We start from the raw sequence: 17,805 nt of genomic DNA on the forward strand, positions 1-17,805 counted from the left end.
GACTTGAGGATGTTAATACATCAGATAGTACTTCTGTATATAATAGCAATCATGCCTTGTCCTTCAGATATAAATGTTTTGCAAATATTTATCTTCTCCTTTGGATGGATGTTTGAGTGCTGCCATTTGGCAACAAACCAAAAATGTTCTTCCAGACTGGAACGACTCCCCAGTCCTGCTACACAATATGAATTTTGTCACACAACTATCTTCTCCCATATTTGTATTCATTCTGTGACTACAATTCTCTCTTATGTGAAATTTGGGAATTCAGAAAAGGACAAAATGTTCTGAGATGCAGGAGGGGGGCACTCAGAATAAAAATCCCCATTACTACCTGTATATGAGCTACAGATGTGCCAAGTTTCATCATGCAATAGTAAGAAGCTGTTGTACATATTCTGTAAAGGTTAGACTGTCCAGTCAAAGAACTCTTACCTACCCATGTCATTTCACATGGATTCAGCTGGCCATCTCTTCCATGTGGAAAAGACATATATCACATGATGGTTTCATTATGTGAAATAGGTTTTCTGTATCAGCCTTCTTAGAAATGATCTTTTCTCTACATAAACACCGTATGCTTTAGAATCACTTTTCAGTATGCAAGATCATTTGCAATTCATTCCTCATTTACCGCTGCAGTAACACTGCAAGAAAGTCACTTCTTAAATCCAGTCACATGAGTTTGTTTCACAGGTTGTGACCAATGTAATTTGATTAACAGGAGAGCGGACATGCACCAGAGGCAGGGCTGGGGTGGTGGTGGGTGTCATCACAGCCAGTCATGGCTCTCTGGTGTATGTCCCCATGTGTCTTCAGAAATGATGACTACACTCTTTTCCATGCATCATTCAGGGGACATCATGTTTTTTTCTTTAAAAAATAGCAGTGTGCCAGGTAAAGTGTGAAGTGGACCTTTAGACCAAAGTAGAAATGACACACACTGGCATGCATTTCTTTAAAAAAAAACAACAAAGTGGCCTCAAGAGGCTGAATGTTTAAGCAGAGTAGTCCTGGGGAGGAAAGGCTGCTTAACCCATTCCCTTTCCAGACATTTCCCTACTCAGGGCATCTCTACACCAGCCTAAAATCCTGCATTTAAAATGCGGCTTTCTGCTTCCGTTTTAAATGCAGGATCACAACGACTCCTTTTTCACGTGCTTTCTTTTCCCCCTCCCCCTTCCCCCTCCTTCTCCCCATATCCGAGACTTCCATTATCTTTCACTGATCTCGCTCCTCCTCTTGCCACTTTTCTTCTTTTCATGGAGGGACCCGGAACTTAAGAGGAACACAATGGGGTAATTTCACATCTCATTATCTGTGATCTATTTAAAAATGGAACATGTAGTGCAGGAGATGCCCTGGAGGTTCATGGCATCATGTAAAGAGCCCGCAAACTTCTGTGAAGGAGCAATCTCAATCGCAGGATAAAAGCTCCATGTGAAGAAAGCCTCAAAATTGCACCCCTAGCTGCTTTTCCACCAGTGAGAGTACAGGAACAGGTACCCAGATTTTTCTCTTATAGAGAGAAAAGGGCAATTTTGAGCAGAAAAACAGGTGGAGGGGAAATGGTTAAGCAGCCTCTGCCCCAAAACAATCCTCCACTCAAACTCTCAGCCTCCTAAAGCTGCTTTAAAAAAAAAAAATTGGGAGAAAGATCAACACAAGTGTGTGTCACAGCATTGAGTTGAAGCCTGAATTTGTTTGTATGTTTGATGATATTTATGAATTGCTTATAGTAAAGACATTTCTAGCCCATGGAGAAAGGACAAGATTACCTCCCTAGGAATGCTTGTTGGAAAAATGATGTTTTTAGTAGGCAAAAGCCAGATGGACTGGCGCTGGCCTAATTTGTAGTGGTAGGGAATTCCAGAGAGTGGGCGCCATGACACTAAAGGCCCTAATCCAAGCCATGAATTTCATGATTAAACATTTGAACCTGGATCTCATGCATTTTAAATACACTATGCTATCTGTGATGGCTGAGTGGGACAGTGGCTCCCTCTGTCCTTGAAATTTCATAGATACCTGGTGCACAGACTTACCAAGAGAATTCACCTCTGGATTTTGCCCATTGCTATGTGGAATTAAGTTCCATTTAGATCAGTCTTTTATTGTAGGGATGCTGGCACATTTTGCCTATCTCAAGTGGGTCATGCAGACAATAATGGTCAACTGCTAAGAGTAAATGGGAAGAGAACACATGTCTAGGTCCACTCACGACCAGTGTCAGTTTTTAGTGGTCCCTTGACATGGTTCTGCCAGTGAGCTACTTGCTGATGCAAACCCAGGGCCTGCCAACTGCTCCTGCCACCTCCGCATCCATTCGGGCCCCTGCCAGTCATTCACCTCATCCCAGACATGTTTAGATGATTGGTGGTGGCGGCAGCACCATGGAAGGGATGGGAGTTGATTTGCCACTCGCCTCCAAGTTGTGGTGGACAGCTGCCATTTTAGACATCCCACCCACAAATGTAATGCACAAGATATCAAGCATGGCATTTTGGAGGGATCTAAGGTGGTGGCATGTGCTAGGGATGTATGAAATTGGCCTTACCTGGCTCCTCCGGGTTCTGCTGGGGGGGGGAGGCGCTCCGTCCCTCCCCCCGGAATTCTGGCCAGCTGGCTCTGCTCCGTGGGGATTCCGTGGAGCCGCCGGCCGGCTCCGCCAGCAGCCGGACATCTGGCCGCTGGCTAGCAGGGACGCAAATGGCGGCGGCCATAGCCACCATCATTTGCGTCCCTGTAGTCAGCCATGATAGGCTACGTGAATCTTTACGTAGCCTATCACGTCTGACTTTAAAAAAAAACAAAAACGCGCGTACACAAATGGCAGCGGCTACGGCCGCCGCCATTTGCGTTCCTTATTTTGGCCCATCTTAATCTACGTAAATATTTATGTAGACTAAGATGGCGAAAATAAGGGGACCGCAAATAGCGTAGCGGACACTATTTGCGTTCCCCCTTATTTTCGCCGTCTTGTCTACATAAATATTTATGTAGACTAAGACGGGCCAAAATAAGGGATGCAAATGGCGGCGGCCGTAGCCACCGCCATTTGCTTATGTGCATTGTTGGTTTTTTTTAAAGTCAGATGTGATTGGCTACGTAAAGATTTACGTAGCTTATCACGTCGTCATTTTTTTAAAAAAAAACAAAACCTAGCCATGATAGGCTACGTAAATCTTTACGTAGCCTATCGTGTCTTTTTTTTTTTTTTCCCCAAGACTGGAAATGGCGGCGGCAGCCAGTCGGAAGACCAGCCGCTGCAGCCGCCGCCACCCCCACCAGAGCCACTGCCGCCCGGAGGATCCGCTCCAGGTAAGTCTCGTCCTGGGGGGGATCTGTGGGGGGACGGGGAGGTGGCAGGCCATTCCGCCACGGAGTTCGGGGGGCCGAATGCACTGGCATTCGGCCTCACCGAGATCCGTGGAGGAATTCTCTACCATCCCTACATGTGCCATGGCTCAGAGCCAAGCAGAGGCTTGATTCACAACCCTTCTGATGAGCAGCTGTCCACCAATTAAACATGTCCAGAAAGGGGGAGGTGAGTGGCTGGCTGGTTGGTGGCAGCAGCAGCACAGAGCAGGATCTTTGGTAGTGGTGGGTGCGGAAGGCTTAGTGGTAAACCCTTCTGAGGTGTGGGGTCATTGGCAGGTACCAAACCATGTTGACTTCTGACACTGGTCCTAAGCCCATAGTGTGGGTATATTTGAAACCATCTTTTGAAAATCTGAACAATTCTTGGAGGAAGTCTCGAAGATTAAAAAGCAAGCATCATAATGAGGAGGGGGGGGAGGTCAGAGAAGGGGATGGAGAGAGAATTTCAAAATTCCCACCAGGATCTCTCCCCCATCTTCACCCCCCATCATACAAAGGAATGAAAGCAATAGGAAAAAGTATCATTGGGTCAGAGCTGAACAAATAATCCCAAGTGCAAGAGAACTGTTGGATCCACAGATGTTGCTGCTGAGGTTAGTGTTAAGTTGTAAATGAGAGGCATAAACTGTTGAGACTTGCCCTGGAGAGAGAGAGAGAGAGAGAGAGAGAGAGAGAGAGAATAAATCATAGGTTAAAGTGTAGAAGAGATAAAGGCTGTGAGAGTGTGCAGTGCAGGGGGTGGGGAAGGTGGAGGGAAAGGAAAAACAGGAAAAGGAAAAGGGTGAGAATCACACTCACGCATAAAGAGAGGCAGAGGGACGAAAGAGAGAAAATGAGCCATGCACTTATCGAGCAGCAGGAAGAAAAGCTTCAAACAGCTGATTTTTCCATTGCTTTCAATTCCTGTCTGTCGTTTTGCTAGCACACCAGAGGCTACTGTCTGTGTGCTATCTTAACAAAGATGTGGAGCAAAGGAGAGTCTGAAGGGCTCCAGACTTTAGGAATTGTGGTGGTGATTTGTTCCTCTCTGAAACTTTTGCACTACCTTGGATTAATTGACTTGTCAGATGGTAAGAGAACCTCAAGTTTACCAACTCCTGTGTTTTTATGTAGGTAATAATAATAATAATAGCAGCAGCAGTCTGAGGTTGCAATCCTACATCCACTTACCTGGAAGCAAGCCTCATAGAAATCAATGGGACTTACTTTTGAGTAAACGTTTATAGGATTGTGTTGCGAGACACTTGAAAAAAAATCCTCATCTTTCTCTTAAGACTGTTTCTCTTTCACATTTCTTCCCTGTTTAATTCTGCAGTGCTGAATTTTGCTTTGTGCTCTTGCAAGCTTCCAGAATTCTAGTTTAGGTGTGTTTTTACATTTTATTTTTTAATTATGAAGCTGTCATGTTTCTTCCTGTAAATAGTGCTTTACCACAACTCGGTTCCTGTTTGGTGGAATATGCCTCTCTTGGGATAACCATAAATTGGCTAATTCTTAGGACAGTGGAGTTTATACAATGCTTGGCAAAAAGAGTACTAGTTACTGCTTAACCACCTAATCCTAAACATGTTTATTCACATCACAATGTCCCAGTTGTGCTTACTGGGATGTGATTTCCAGTAAGTGTATGAGAGAAATCTTTAAAAGTGCATTTGATGAAAATGAAACTTTAGAAGCTTTAAAAAGCAAATAACAGAAATATGATAGAAATGTCACTCTGTACAATAAGGATCTCCCCCCACCCCAATCTGCACTTTTGTTGGAAAGGTTAGAGGTTAGTTTGTTATTCGCTAGCAATAGGAAAAGAATTCTGTTCTACATATTTCTACTACTTCTGAGTATAGGATTGTGCTGCAAATGAAGTTAAGCAGCCAAGATTTTTTTCTTTCAGGACATTCCCATGAAATTCATAAAAACAGGTATCTGTTGACAAAAGTGAGTGCTTAAAATTAAAATTAAGGTAGGCAATGAAGTAAGCTTTCACTTCCTGAATTTACAAAGAACTTTTTGGCATAGACTAATAAATGTAGTGAGTTGACCTTACTGAGAGCCTTTTGAATTATGAAGTTAGCACAAAGACATCGCCTTCTTCAGGTTACCTTAGAACGTATCAAGCAACAGCCAAATATTAAATGAATGATAGAGATAGATAGACAAACACTGTCTGAGGCTGCAATCTTATTCACACTTACTTGGGAGTAAGCCCCACTGAACTCAGTGGGACTCACTTCTGAGTAAACATGCATAGGACTGTTAAAGTTTCATTCCTTTATCATGTAGAGGAACCCTGACTTTAAGCCCTATATTTAAACCAATTATTTGCTATAAGGCTCCTTCTGGGTTAAAAGTTGCCTTGGATGACAAGTGATAAAAATGTCATCCAATGGTCTATAGATTGTTATTTATGGTTATTTACCTAGGTGTATGTTGATCACAAATCATTTGAGTCTTCAATAGATTTGCCCTGAGAGGAAATGAAATCCAATGAGAAGTCTGAAAAAAAATGCCATTAATAAACCATCAAGGTAGATGGTATTGAGAAAGGGACTCACCTCAGTGCACTACGAAGGAAAGAAAAGCAATATGAAATTCTGCAGCAGCTTGCATTTGCAGTGCCGTCCATGTGAGTGCAAGATTTCTTTTCTGTTCTTTGCTGTAATTCCAACTGTGAAATTCTGTTGTTTTCTAGAAGATAAATCACTGGTTTTGTTTCGACAACATGCTCCTAGAAAAATCAGGTTGCTGTAATCAGTTTGTTTGCAGAAGAAGCTCTAGCATAGTGCAATACCAGATCTTTATGAAGTGTACTCAGAGTATAATTGTGTTTTTAAACCATTTACTGGGTTGCTGCCGTGGTAAAATCCCAGATGAGATGAAAATTTGGAACAAGTTTTTTGTTTTGTTTTAGTTAACCTCTCGTGCAACAGCACCTTTCAACTTCGTTCAAACACTGCAACGTTCTGTGTATTAAATCTTTGCGGTAAGCAGTATATGCTAATCCAACAAGATCTCTCTGTGCTAATGGACTGCATCTCTTCTGCAGCTTTGGTTGTTAATTGCTGCTGCCTTGTAGGCTGTAAAACCATTCTCCTAGGACTTGGCAGCAGACTGTGTAACATGCTGTTAAACCGCGTAGAAGTTCTGAGTTTATTTTCTCTCAGGCTTCCTAAAACTTCCAACTGGAGTTCAGCACCATGCCAGATAGCACCTACACGAATAGAATCATAAACAAAACACATGTGTACGTGTGGTGGTGTCCCATGACTAAGGGCTTTTGGAAGGTTAGGTATAACCATCAATTCTTTTTTTGAGCTCTTGGGTGTCAACGGTGACGTGATGGGGCAGAGTGAACAAATACAAAGAAAAGGTAGGCTCTGTTTAACTAGTGGATTTAGCATCAAGAGGAAAGCCACTCTGTTTTCCTTGTGAATGTGGGCGATATTGTAAGGGCCACAGTAAGCATGCCCATTCACACCATTAGGAATTGCATCAATAGTTTTTTAAAGTGTAACTGTAAATAGCAGCCACGGAGCCCGCAAGCTGGATCAGGCCTGCAGCAGGGGTGAACAATCAGAGCCCCCCTTCCTTTCCCACTGGGTTCCAATTCAGATCGGGGGGGGGGGCACACCTCCTGTTTACAGTTTTAAAAAGCATTCAAAGTTAGGCCCTACAAAATCCAACTCATCCAATAATCATGCTTTGTGTTCTTTGGGATGTCAGGATGAGTTGGAATTTCCACTCAGATCTCTGCTTCCTGAAAAGAATAAAATGCAACAAGTAAACTGATAAAATGTTAGAACGCAGCAAGAGCCATGCTGGATCAAGGACTAAGGATCCATCTAGTCCAGCATTCTGTTCCCACAGGGGGTTCATCTGAGAGTTCATAAGCAATTTCATTCAACCATGTGAAAAGTGATATTTTAACTGAATATGTAACACTAAAATCAGCCTCCTTATTGGGGCATTGATAGTAACCAGTGTAAAGCAGTTTTAAAGTAGTGTCGCGGGGAGGGGAGGATCCAAGATACTACAAACCCATCAGCCTAACCTTTGTCCCAGGCAAATTGGTGGAAAACATTATTAAGACTAGACTGGCTAGATATATAAAGAAACAAACCTGAGGAGGAAAAAGCATGGCTACAGCACAGGAAATGCATTGTCTTACCAACATTTTAGAATTCCTTGAGAGTATTGGCTGACTTTGAAAAAGGATTAGACACAGTTATGGAGGAGATAGATAGATAGATAGATAGATATAAATAAAATGGAGGATAGGTCTATCTCATAAGCTATTTGTCAGGACCTGCAACAAACTGTTATAGTGTGTCCCCACCAATTAAGAGAAATGCTCCTGTTCGGGGCTCTGCCTCTGACAGCCTGGAACAGGATCCTTGTAGTGCTATTCAGGCCTTTCTGAGGATAGGTTTCAGCAGTGGGCTGGGTTTCCACCCCTCCCCAGACTTCCCTTGCTGTGTGATACAGTGCTAGAGGGCTGCCAGCCCCAAATCTGAGTGTTCTATAGGTATACTTAGGGAGGTGCGAGCTCACCCCCATCTGGGTTCTCTGGGCTTCCACCCAGCCCCTGCCCCCGCTCACTGGTCCCCGGACCATGCTCTGTGAGCAGCCCGCACTCACCCCAGCGGCGGTGGCGAGCTCTGCAGTCGCCATTTTTTAAAAAAAATAAAATGAGAATCACAAAAATGTGCATGACTTTGTACATATGTGCGAAAATGCGCATTTCTGCAAGTGTGCATATTCTCATGTGCAAAATGCACATTTGTGCAAAGGCTCACGTGTGTGTGTGCAAAATGTGCATTTTTAAAAAATTTGCATTTTGCGCATATGCAAATATACACATTTGCAAAAATGCACATTTTTGCGTGTGTGCAAATATGTGCATTTTTGCAATTGCCATTTTATTTCTCCAAAAATGGCAACCACAAAGTGAGTCCAGGGCATTTGCCGAGTGCAGGCAGGGGGTAAACAGGAGCAGGGGCTCGACAAGCAAGGCTCGGGGGGCGTGGGCTGGGGCAGTTCTGACAGATTCCCGGACCGAATCAGGTGCCCTCACCATCCCTAGGTATACTAGCAAATGGACATGGTTCCACATGGGTTGGAAAAGTCCTTATTTTGATACATTGAAGCCTTCAAGCAAACAAACTGTCAGAGTTGGATGCATTGTGTCCACCCCATCTGAGTGAAGCCATGTCTGCTGGCACCCCTAGGCATGGTCCCTGCCATGATACACCCATATAGCCCTGAGGGGGGGTCTGCCCCACAGCAGGGAGAGGGGTGGGTATATAACTCTTACTCTCAGTCTCCTAATCTCCCAAAGCTTCAAACAATATGAACTGGTTAGGGAAGTTTCACCTAGTGGCTGAAGATGTTACTGCAGTCTTCAATGACATGGACACAATTAATTAATGCATTTTAAAAAAAAAAGATACACACCTCCAGGGTGTCCTTAGTATGCATGCCAAGTTTCAGGTGTCTAGGTTTCATAGGCCTTGGTCATATGGTGCCAGACAGACAGACAGACAGACACACACTGTCTTCTATTATTATAGATAGCGGTGTGTGTGTGGTGGGGGGAGTTCTGGGAAAGGCATTCCCCTCAAACTTAATTCTCACCTTATTTCCCACCCTTTTAGAGACTTACTATAAGCTGTCACCACCTTGATCAGGTCAATTTTCTTCCTCTTCCTCCTCCTCCTCCTCCTCCTTCTGGTTTTCTCTTCTGGTTTTCTTTTCAGCTTGCAGATGAACTTTCCAAACAATCAGTGTCTCAAATTGCTCTCAGCCATAGCCTTGATTGATATGACAGAGGTCACACAGTCTGTCTGACCTCTAGTTTCTTTAGACGATGAACTATCATCAACATTCTGTTAAGTTCACAGGTTTCTGTCAGGTAGTTTTGGGGTTTTTAAAAAATGTAATTTTCTTTTAATTCACCAACTTATGTACTTTATTTCACAAATGTATATACTAGGGTATCCCCTGAGTATGTGGAACCCACTACCTTATTTTGGGGTGGGCTCATTTCACTTCTGCGTTGATAGGCACTCAACCACCTGAGTTTAGTATTTGGGGGAATGACAGTATGTAGATTTTTCAAATGCAGAATATATATTAGTGTAAGATGCTAAGGATAAACAAGGAATGGCTATCACCATTATGGTCTACTTATTAGGGAAGGTTGAATCAGTCTTTTTCTGGTGTATGCCACGTTTGCATGTATTTTTATTTTTTATGCCATTCCAATTCCATATTATTCTGTGAATTTTAAAAAATTACTATCAAAATACGTATTTAAATAATACATTTTAAATGTGTATTTTCTCTGAAACTATGTATTGAATAATATTTTGTTATTCTTAAACTGCCAAGAATTGCATTAAACATTAGAAGGGTGAAATCCAGTGGTTAGCTAAGTTCCAATCCATATATTTGTTTAAGGGCCAAGCAGATGTTATGTAAGTTCATAGCATGCAGCTACGCATCCAGTTTTGTCTTACTCCATTACAGGAAAAGTGGGGTAGAATCCTGATTAAAAATGCTGTTTTCAGGGGATATCTATCTTTAGTACCCAATGCAATCAGAGTCTTAATCACAACACCAACATCCACCATGGCTAGAATATAAAGAGAAAAAAATCTCACCGGAACAAATGGATTTTTTTCCTCTAAGTTCTAGCCACACTGGGTGGCAGGGGGCAAGTAAGTCTCTGACTGCACTGGGGAATAAAGACAGAAGCATCCCTTCACTTCCTGTAGCATTTATAATAAGGAACGCAACTCCCTTCCCCCCTGTGCAGCTGTAATTAAGTCAAGCAAAACCAAATACGTAGCTGCCTCCTACATATGTACAACATGTCTGCTTTGGCCCTGAGTCATGTGAATCAGGTCATTTCATAGAGGAATTTGCAAAGCTTGAGTTCCTCAAGTATCCTTATTCCTTAGGAGTAGGGATGGGAGGATCAGTGGGATTTGAGCATGTTGAGGTTCTCCGACTGTGTTCCACCTTGTTCCATCTCATTCCCATTCTCAAATGTGAGCTTTTTGTTGTTGTTCGAATGGGGAAGGTACCCATTTAAGTGTGCATTTTTTAAAAAGCGTGCAACCAAATTGGTACTTTTCCCACATTGATTAAAGTGTGAAAATGTGCCTGCCCCAAATGCACATTTTTAAAGTGTGCATTTTTCTAAAAGACGTATTTTGAGAATGCGACCGAAAGCTCAGGAATATGTGAGCTTTGCCTGCAAAATGCACTAGTATTCACATTCAGGGGTAAAAAGGGGGCAAGTTCTTCTCTTAAACAAATGCAAACAAAATTCTCAAACATCCCTATTTAGGAGCTTCTCAGAGACATCTAGAAATCTACTGTTCTCCCTTCAGCAAAATACTGCACTTTGATGAGAAAATGAAAGATCTCTAAAATCACAAATTCTAGCTTAAGTTGAAGAATGATGTGGATGAACTGCTCAGAGAAATGACGAATCTGTAATATATTGAAGAGTTAAAAACTAGATAAATTGGCATCCCAAACTAGGTAATTGCAAACTTTAGCAACATCCCTCGCTTTAATTTCATTTGCAATTTTCAAAAACTTAGTAGAAGAGAAGTTACAAATCCTAAAAAAAAACACTATATCATGAAGAGTGAAAAGGAGAGAAAAGTAAACAAAAAAAATAGGGTATTAGGAGTAGGGGTGTACAAAACCCCACTTACTTTGCTCCTCTGGGGTCCGCAGGGGGGGGGGAGGCGATCCGAAGCTTCAGGGGGGAGGCGATCCATTCCTCCCCCCAGAATCCTCCCCGGCCGGCTCGGCTCCGCAGCATGTCCACAGAGCCGCCGGCCAGGCTGATCCACAGCCAGGCTGCTGCGGACACAAATGGTGTCCTGAGTAGTGGACGCCATTTGCGTCGCTGCTGTAGCCGTGATAGGCTACGTAAATATTTACGTAGCCTACCGTGGCTAAACATCGCAGCTGTGATGTCAGGATGCCATTCGCCGCCGCACACTGGAGCAGCGGCGAGCAGCAGCCAGATCCGCACCTCCGGAGGCAGGTAGGATTCGGTTCGCAGGGTGGCAGGGGGGATTGCTCCGTTCCACCATGGACTCTGAGGGGCTGGATTCTAAAGAATCCAGCCTCACTGGAGTCTGTGGCAGAATTCTCCGCCATCCCTAATTAGGAGGTTTTGTGTGACTTTTTTTTTAGTAATTTCCAGTTAAATCGACAGGGGTGCCGATCTACATTGCGCCCGCCACCACAATGAATTCGGTGTCCCGTCGGGTTAAACGCTCTCGCATTAAAACATGATTATTCACACTCACCCATTTTCTCCGTTGCAGTGCTTCATCGAATGCGTGAGCTCGGTTCACACTCAAGCGCTGTGCTGTTTTCCTGCGCGTGGTTGTCTGATCTCATCTCCGATGCTAAGCGGGGTCGGTCCTGGTCAGTAGTTGGATGGGCGACCGCCTGGGAATCAGGCTTCCTGCATTGAGCAGGGGGTTGTTGTATCCCTTCAAATGAGACTAAGTTTTACCCCCTCCTATCCCCCGCTCAGGATGTTTTTTTAAAAAATTCAGGCGTTATCCTCGCAGAATCAGGGCTTCTCCGTGATGTTTTTTTTTTCTAATTCAGGCATGATCTTTGAAGCTTCGAAGTTGTGAAGATCATGCCTGAATTAGAAAAAAAAAAATCGCAGAGAAGCCCCGATTCTGCGAGGATAATGCCTGAATTTTTTTTAAAAAACATCCAGAGCGGGGGATAGGAGGAGGTAAAACTTAATCTCATTTGAAGGGATACAACAACCCCCTGCTCAGTGCAGGAAGCCTGATTCCCAGGCAGTCTCCCATCCAAGCACTGACCGGGACCAACCCCGAGATCAGACAAGTGCACGCACATCCAGCCCTTTGCTTGTTGCTTAGGAAATGGGCTGCTGAGGAAGCTATGTGATCGGTAGCCAGAAGAAGACATGGGGCCGTCGAGAGCTGTGATTTGTCAGGAGGGAAATACAAACACTGCTGCATATGGACAGCTGGGGGAGGGGACTAACTTCGATAGCGAAGGCGGAAAATCTGAATCAGAGCACATTAAGGGGAAATACCGGGATATTAGGGTATTGAAAGTGGGAGCACGGAAGTGGGAAATTCCGGTTCCAATTCGAGGCCGGTACTGCATAGTATGAAAGGCGGGCGGTGAAACCTCATTGGAAGCGAAAAAAGGCAGTAAGTGTAGATCCAGCCTGGGTGGCCCAGTGTTTTGAGAATTCTGATGTTATAATATAATCCTATACATCAGGTGTGGAGAACCTGTGGTCCTCCAGATGCAGTTGGACTCCAACTCCCATTAGCCCCAGCCAAATTGACCAGTGATCAGGGATGATGGGAGTTGTAGTTCAACAACATCTGGAGGGCCACACATTCCCCACCCCAGCTATACAACCTTTCTGGGAGTCACTCCTATTAAACTTAATAAGTAGGGATGGCGGAGAATTCCACCACAGATTTCAGCGAGGCCGAATGCACTGGCATTTGGCCCCCTGAAATCCGTGGCAGAACGGCCTGCCCCCCCCCCCAGATTCCCCCCAGGACAAGGCTTACCTGGGGCGGATGTTCCGGGCGGCGGCGGCTCAGTCAGCGGGTCCGTCAGCGGCTGGTCTTTCGACCGGCTGCCGCAGCCGCCATTTCCATCCTGGTCTTTGCCGTGATAGGCTACATAAGTATTTATATAGCCTATCACGGCAAGCCAAGCAAAAAACAAAACAAAACACGGCGTACACAAATGGCGGCGGCTACAGCGGCCACCATTTCCATTCCCTATTTTTCGCTGTTTTAGTCTACGTAAATATTTACGTAGGCTATTACGGCGAAAAAAAGGAGAACACAAATAGCGTAGTGGGTGCTATTTGCGTTCCTTTTTTTTCACTGTAATAGCTTATGTAAATATTTACGTAGGGACCAAACGGCGGAAAAAAAGGAACGCAAATAGCGCCCACTACACTATTTGCGTTCTCCTTTTTTTTGCCGTAATAGCCTACGTAAATATTTACATAGGCTAAATCGACGAAAAATAGGGAATGCAAATGGCAGCCGCCATAGCCGCCGCCATTTGCATATGCCGTTTTTTTTGGTGTGTTTTTTGCCCAGTCGTGATAGGCTACGTAAAGACTTACGTAGCCTATCACAGCTGCCTGGCTGGATGCAAATGGCAGCCTCTACGGCGGCTGCCATTTGCATCCGCACCAGCCAGTCCACGGCCGGAACTCCAGCTGCGGACAGCCCTGGCCAGCTGCTCCGTGGAGCCGCCACAGAGCAGAGCTGGCCGGGCAGGATTCCGGGAGAGAGGACCGGATCGCCTCCCCACCCGGCAAGGATTCCGGGGGGAGGGACGGAGCACCTCCCCCCCCCACCGTGAACACAATCCGCGAAAAGGTAAGTGACTTTCGTACATCCCTATTAATAAGACACATTTCCAACATGATATACATAGTAGGATTATTCTTTTTAAAAAGTATATCTTTTTGGTTCATAGCATGAGGTTTATAGGAAGCAATGTAGCTGAGGAAAGAAACTGCAAAAAAAAACCCACTCTAAGTAAGCAATACTTTACCTAGTTACATGTCTAGTATAAGTATCCTTAATAAAATATGTACCCTCCTGAAATTAATCAAAATCTGTTTTCTATTAAACCACCTCTTCAGAGAGGGATTTGCCAGACCTAAAATATCTGTATCCCATAATTTTAAGAAAGTAAAGAAGTTCTCAATTATGAGAATGTGCAACAGTGTTTTAACATTATTTAATCAATGTTGACAGCTATCCAAATATTTAAATCCCTGTTCTTACATTCATTTTTGATATAAGAAAGTCACCACAGGGTGACTGTTCTTGGTAGGGATGTACGAAAGTCACTTACCTGGTCCCGCAGCTTGCTTCGCGGTTGGGGGGAGGCGCTTCGGTTCTCCTCCCGAAGTTCAGGCGGGGGGGAGACATACGTGTGTGTGTGTGTGTTTTACATTTACTTGGAAATGGCGGCGGCGGCCGGTCATCTGACCGGCCGCCGCCCCCACTGAAACGCCGCCGGGACCCGCCGCCGAGAGGGACATTCGAGGGAGGTAAGTCCCATCCCGGGGGGGGGCGGAGAATTTCACCGCCGATTTCGGGGGGCCGAATGCGTTGGCATTCGGCCTCCCCGAGATTCGTGGAGAAATTCTCCGCCATCCCTAGTTCTTGGTCATTTGTTATCTAGCGAACTTTTTTTCTGAATGTACCGCCTTGTGGTGTGTGATATCTATCATTTGCACAGTATTTTCAGGGGCCTAAAGGGGCTGCCATAAAGAAGAGGGGATGGGGGCATCCACTTCCACCAGACCAGTCGCACACACCTATATCTGGATTCAACCCAATCAATTTCACTTTAATTTTGCTCTGAACAGCTTTGCCTAATGAAGATCCCCCCCCCATTGTGATTAGGAATCCTGCAGATTTAAACAACTGCAAAAATAACAACTAGGATTACATTCCAAAATCGGTCTCTGCCAGGCTATTGTTTTGTCCTCCTGCTGATGTTTTTGCAGTCCTCTGGCCTGAAGGTCCTTTGGCCTGAAGTCCTCAGGTTCTTAGATTTTTGAGAATGAAATTTTTAACCATAACATCCACAATGAGGGAGGCTAATAGCCCTCTTGGTGAGAGTGGGGGTGCTCCTATTGGGCCCTCTCATTTAACTGGCATTTACAAAAACACTGAGTGAATGTTCTGGTGCTCTGTAGCTGAGGAAAGAGCAAGAGCCCCTTTCATTCCTTGAGGACAAGTCCTACCTCTGCCTGATCTGCTTCATGAGCTTGGCTTGTATTCTCCTTCCTTTACCAGGGCCTCCATCAATCACTGTGATAGCCTTGCAGTGATGACACACTTTATTTCTCCTAAATATAGTGCGATCTGGCTCAGATATGATGTATGCTCTTGGATAGTTTTCAACATTGATCAGATAATACCATAATGACAAAAAGGGCCTCGCATTCTCATAACTGAGAATTGCTTTACTTTTTGAAAAGTATATGGGACCTTTAATTTTCGTGGTGGCAAATTCTCCTCTCAGCTATCAGTGCATTGCTTCTGTGAAAGGTCTGTCATTCGGATGAAGAGATTATAATGTACAGGTCCCTGGAGATTTTTCAGGTGGTGTGGATGATGCATGCATGTATGTATGTGTTCACATGAGTTGGAAAAAGCTGGATGGTTGCAGAATACACAGGCTGGATTTATAGAAATTCAACCTCACTTGAATCCATTGCATATTTCTGACATTTCTATTAAAAAGTATACAGATTGGGCAGATGCTACAATTGTTACTCAGTGGATGTACTCATGAAACCAAAAACAAACCCAACCCTCACATTGGCTTGGATCCGAAGATCTGTGCATTTACCGGAACTTTTCTAGGCCCAATTCCTGCTGCAACCCCTTGAGCCCTCGCCCCGCCCCAAGCTGTTTCTGAGGGTTGGAGGAAGCCTCTAGAGAAACATGTGATAGTGTGGGAGATGGAGAAGTGCTTTAAGCTTGTGCACAGGGATCTTTGTATCCAAGCAACTATGTTAAACTTGTTGTATATTTGAAAAGAGCAGCAACACACCTAGGAATGACAGAGGAATCTTTCTGGGATAACAGAAGAATCTTCCCCCATGAACCGGCCTGACTCAGACTGCATTGAGATGGGCCAGTTTGCAGATTTTCTGGGGGGGGTTGTTTGTTTTTTAAATGCATAAATAGAAATGTATGCAAATTGTGGCTGCAATTTTTATAACTTATGCAAATTTTGGCTGTGATTTGCAGCCACAGTTTGCGTAAATTATGCAAACTGCACCTGCAATTTGTGCACATTTCTGTTTACACAAATTTTTTTAAATGGAAAAAGTATCCAGATTTCAGGAAAACCCCTGTGGCTCGGCCCAGAAATGTGAGCTGAGTCAGGTGCTCAGTGGGAGTCCGTCAAACCCCCAAAGTCCAGAATATACAATGACGGAAATCCCTGCACACAACAGCCATCTTCCAAAACCTCAACTATTTATTATTACAACTCAATGGGAAAGCTCAGAGCAGAAAGACTTAGACAGGGGAAAGGAAGCAAGTGCAACTTAACTGAGAATTTTCCCTGGTTATTGATCCATCTAGGCCCAGGATTGTTCTGCCCACTGAGGAAGTTAAGCAGGCCCAAATATTCCTTCAGGCTTCTGCTGCAAAAGTGACATTGTCTCTTCCCATTCACATGGCCTGCCCCTGTTGGACCTTCTGGTTTGCCTACTAAAGAGACAGAACACAACACAACTAACCTTTTCCTATACAGGATTGTGTCTCAAAAATTGCAATACATGAAATGGTCCCAAATCACCATAACCAACCCAAACACATCTGGAATTATGAAAAGGGGTGTCCAGGTGTGATGTCAGGGTCACTCTGCAGGTCAGCACATCTAATTTAGATATTAGTTATATGGGGTGGGGTGATGACATAATTTCATTGTGTTTATATAAAGAATTAATGCCATACATTTACAAGCTATTTATAACACATTTATAAATGTCACTTTCAGAATCATTTCTTGTTGTTGGAAATTTCACTTTCATGAGAATCTTTGGTTACCAGATATCACATTTTAAGGTTTGATGTGGCCAGCACCATGGGAAGTAGGAGAAAAATACTAAGCGCAACTCTTGCTTTTGATTACTTTAGGGTATAATCCTATGCACGTTTAGACAGAAAAAAAAACCCCTACAACTCCCAGCATTCCCCAGCCAGCAAATTATTACAACTTAATTAAAGCAGATATTTCTCCAATATTAATGAAAATGCAGACCAAATCTAAGCAGCAGCTATCATGGAACACAAGAAAATTGTAACTTAATTTAAACTTTGGGCTTTTGAACACCATTGAATTTCTAAGAAAACTGAAGTGTGCAGATTTGTTCACGGAAGTGGTATTGATCAACACTCAAAACACCCTGCCTTATTTCTTTGCCAAGTTACTTCTTTTTCCAGAGATGTTCATTTTCAATAATCCTCTCTTTCTAATTGAGCCAGAGGTTTTTGTTACTGGAATTGCTAGCATCTTCTTACTACACTCAACATATGCTATTTTGCATGACCAAAGAAGCCACCAAGGCTTAAATAAGCCATGGCGGCTTGTTTTAATCGGGGCTTTGTGCCAGCCACCATTTCCCTAATTACCCACCTGGGCACGGTTTGTCATGTTGTCCGAACCCAGGCGGCAAGGCTTGCTTGAGAGGGAAACAACCCTCAAATAATCCTACAACAGGCCATTACCGGGCGGGTAATTAGGGAAATGGATCCTGCCTGGCATGCCGCTGCGGCATGTGACAGAGATTAAAACAAGCCCCTGTGGCTTATTTAAACCATAGTG

At 44.0% G+C, this 17,805-nt stretch overlaps 1 protein-coding gene across 3 annotated transcripts in view; it reads left to right on the top strand.

Moving 5' to 3' along the window:
• The first annotated feature begins 4,171 nt into the window (after positions 1-4,171).
• The window catches only part of KCNIP1 (potassium voltage-gated channel interacting protein 1), a 106,020-nt gene continuing 92,386 nt past the window's right edge, over positions 4,172-17,805 (top strand). For 2 of the 3 annotated variants that reach the window (XM_084838653.1, XM_084838652.1), the window contains exon 1: positions 4,172-4,454. In XM_084838653.1, coding sequence (XP_084694779.1) covers positions 4,346-4,454 — 109 coding nt within the window. In that variant the 5' untranslated portion in view covers positions 4,172-4,345. Of the gene's footprint in view, positions 4,455-5,804; positions 6,008-17,805 lie in introns of all 3 variants that reach the window. The other variant, XM_084838654.1, reaches the window with a different exon arrangement.

Source organism: Heloderma suspectum, chromosome 2, assembly GCF_057233095.1.
Source record: "Heloderma suspectum isolate Gila_16-S chromosome 2, 16-S_ref, whole genome shotgun sequence".
NCBI classification, from domain to species: Eukaryota; Metazoa; Chordata; class Lepidosauria; order Squamata; family Helodermatidae; genus Heloderma; species Heloderma suspectum.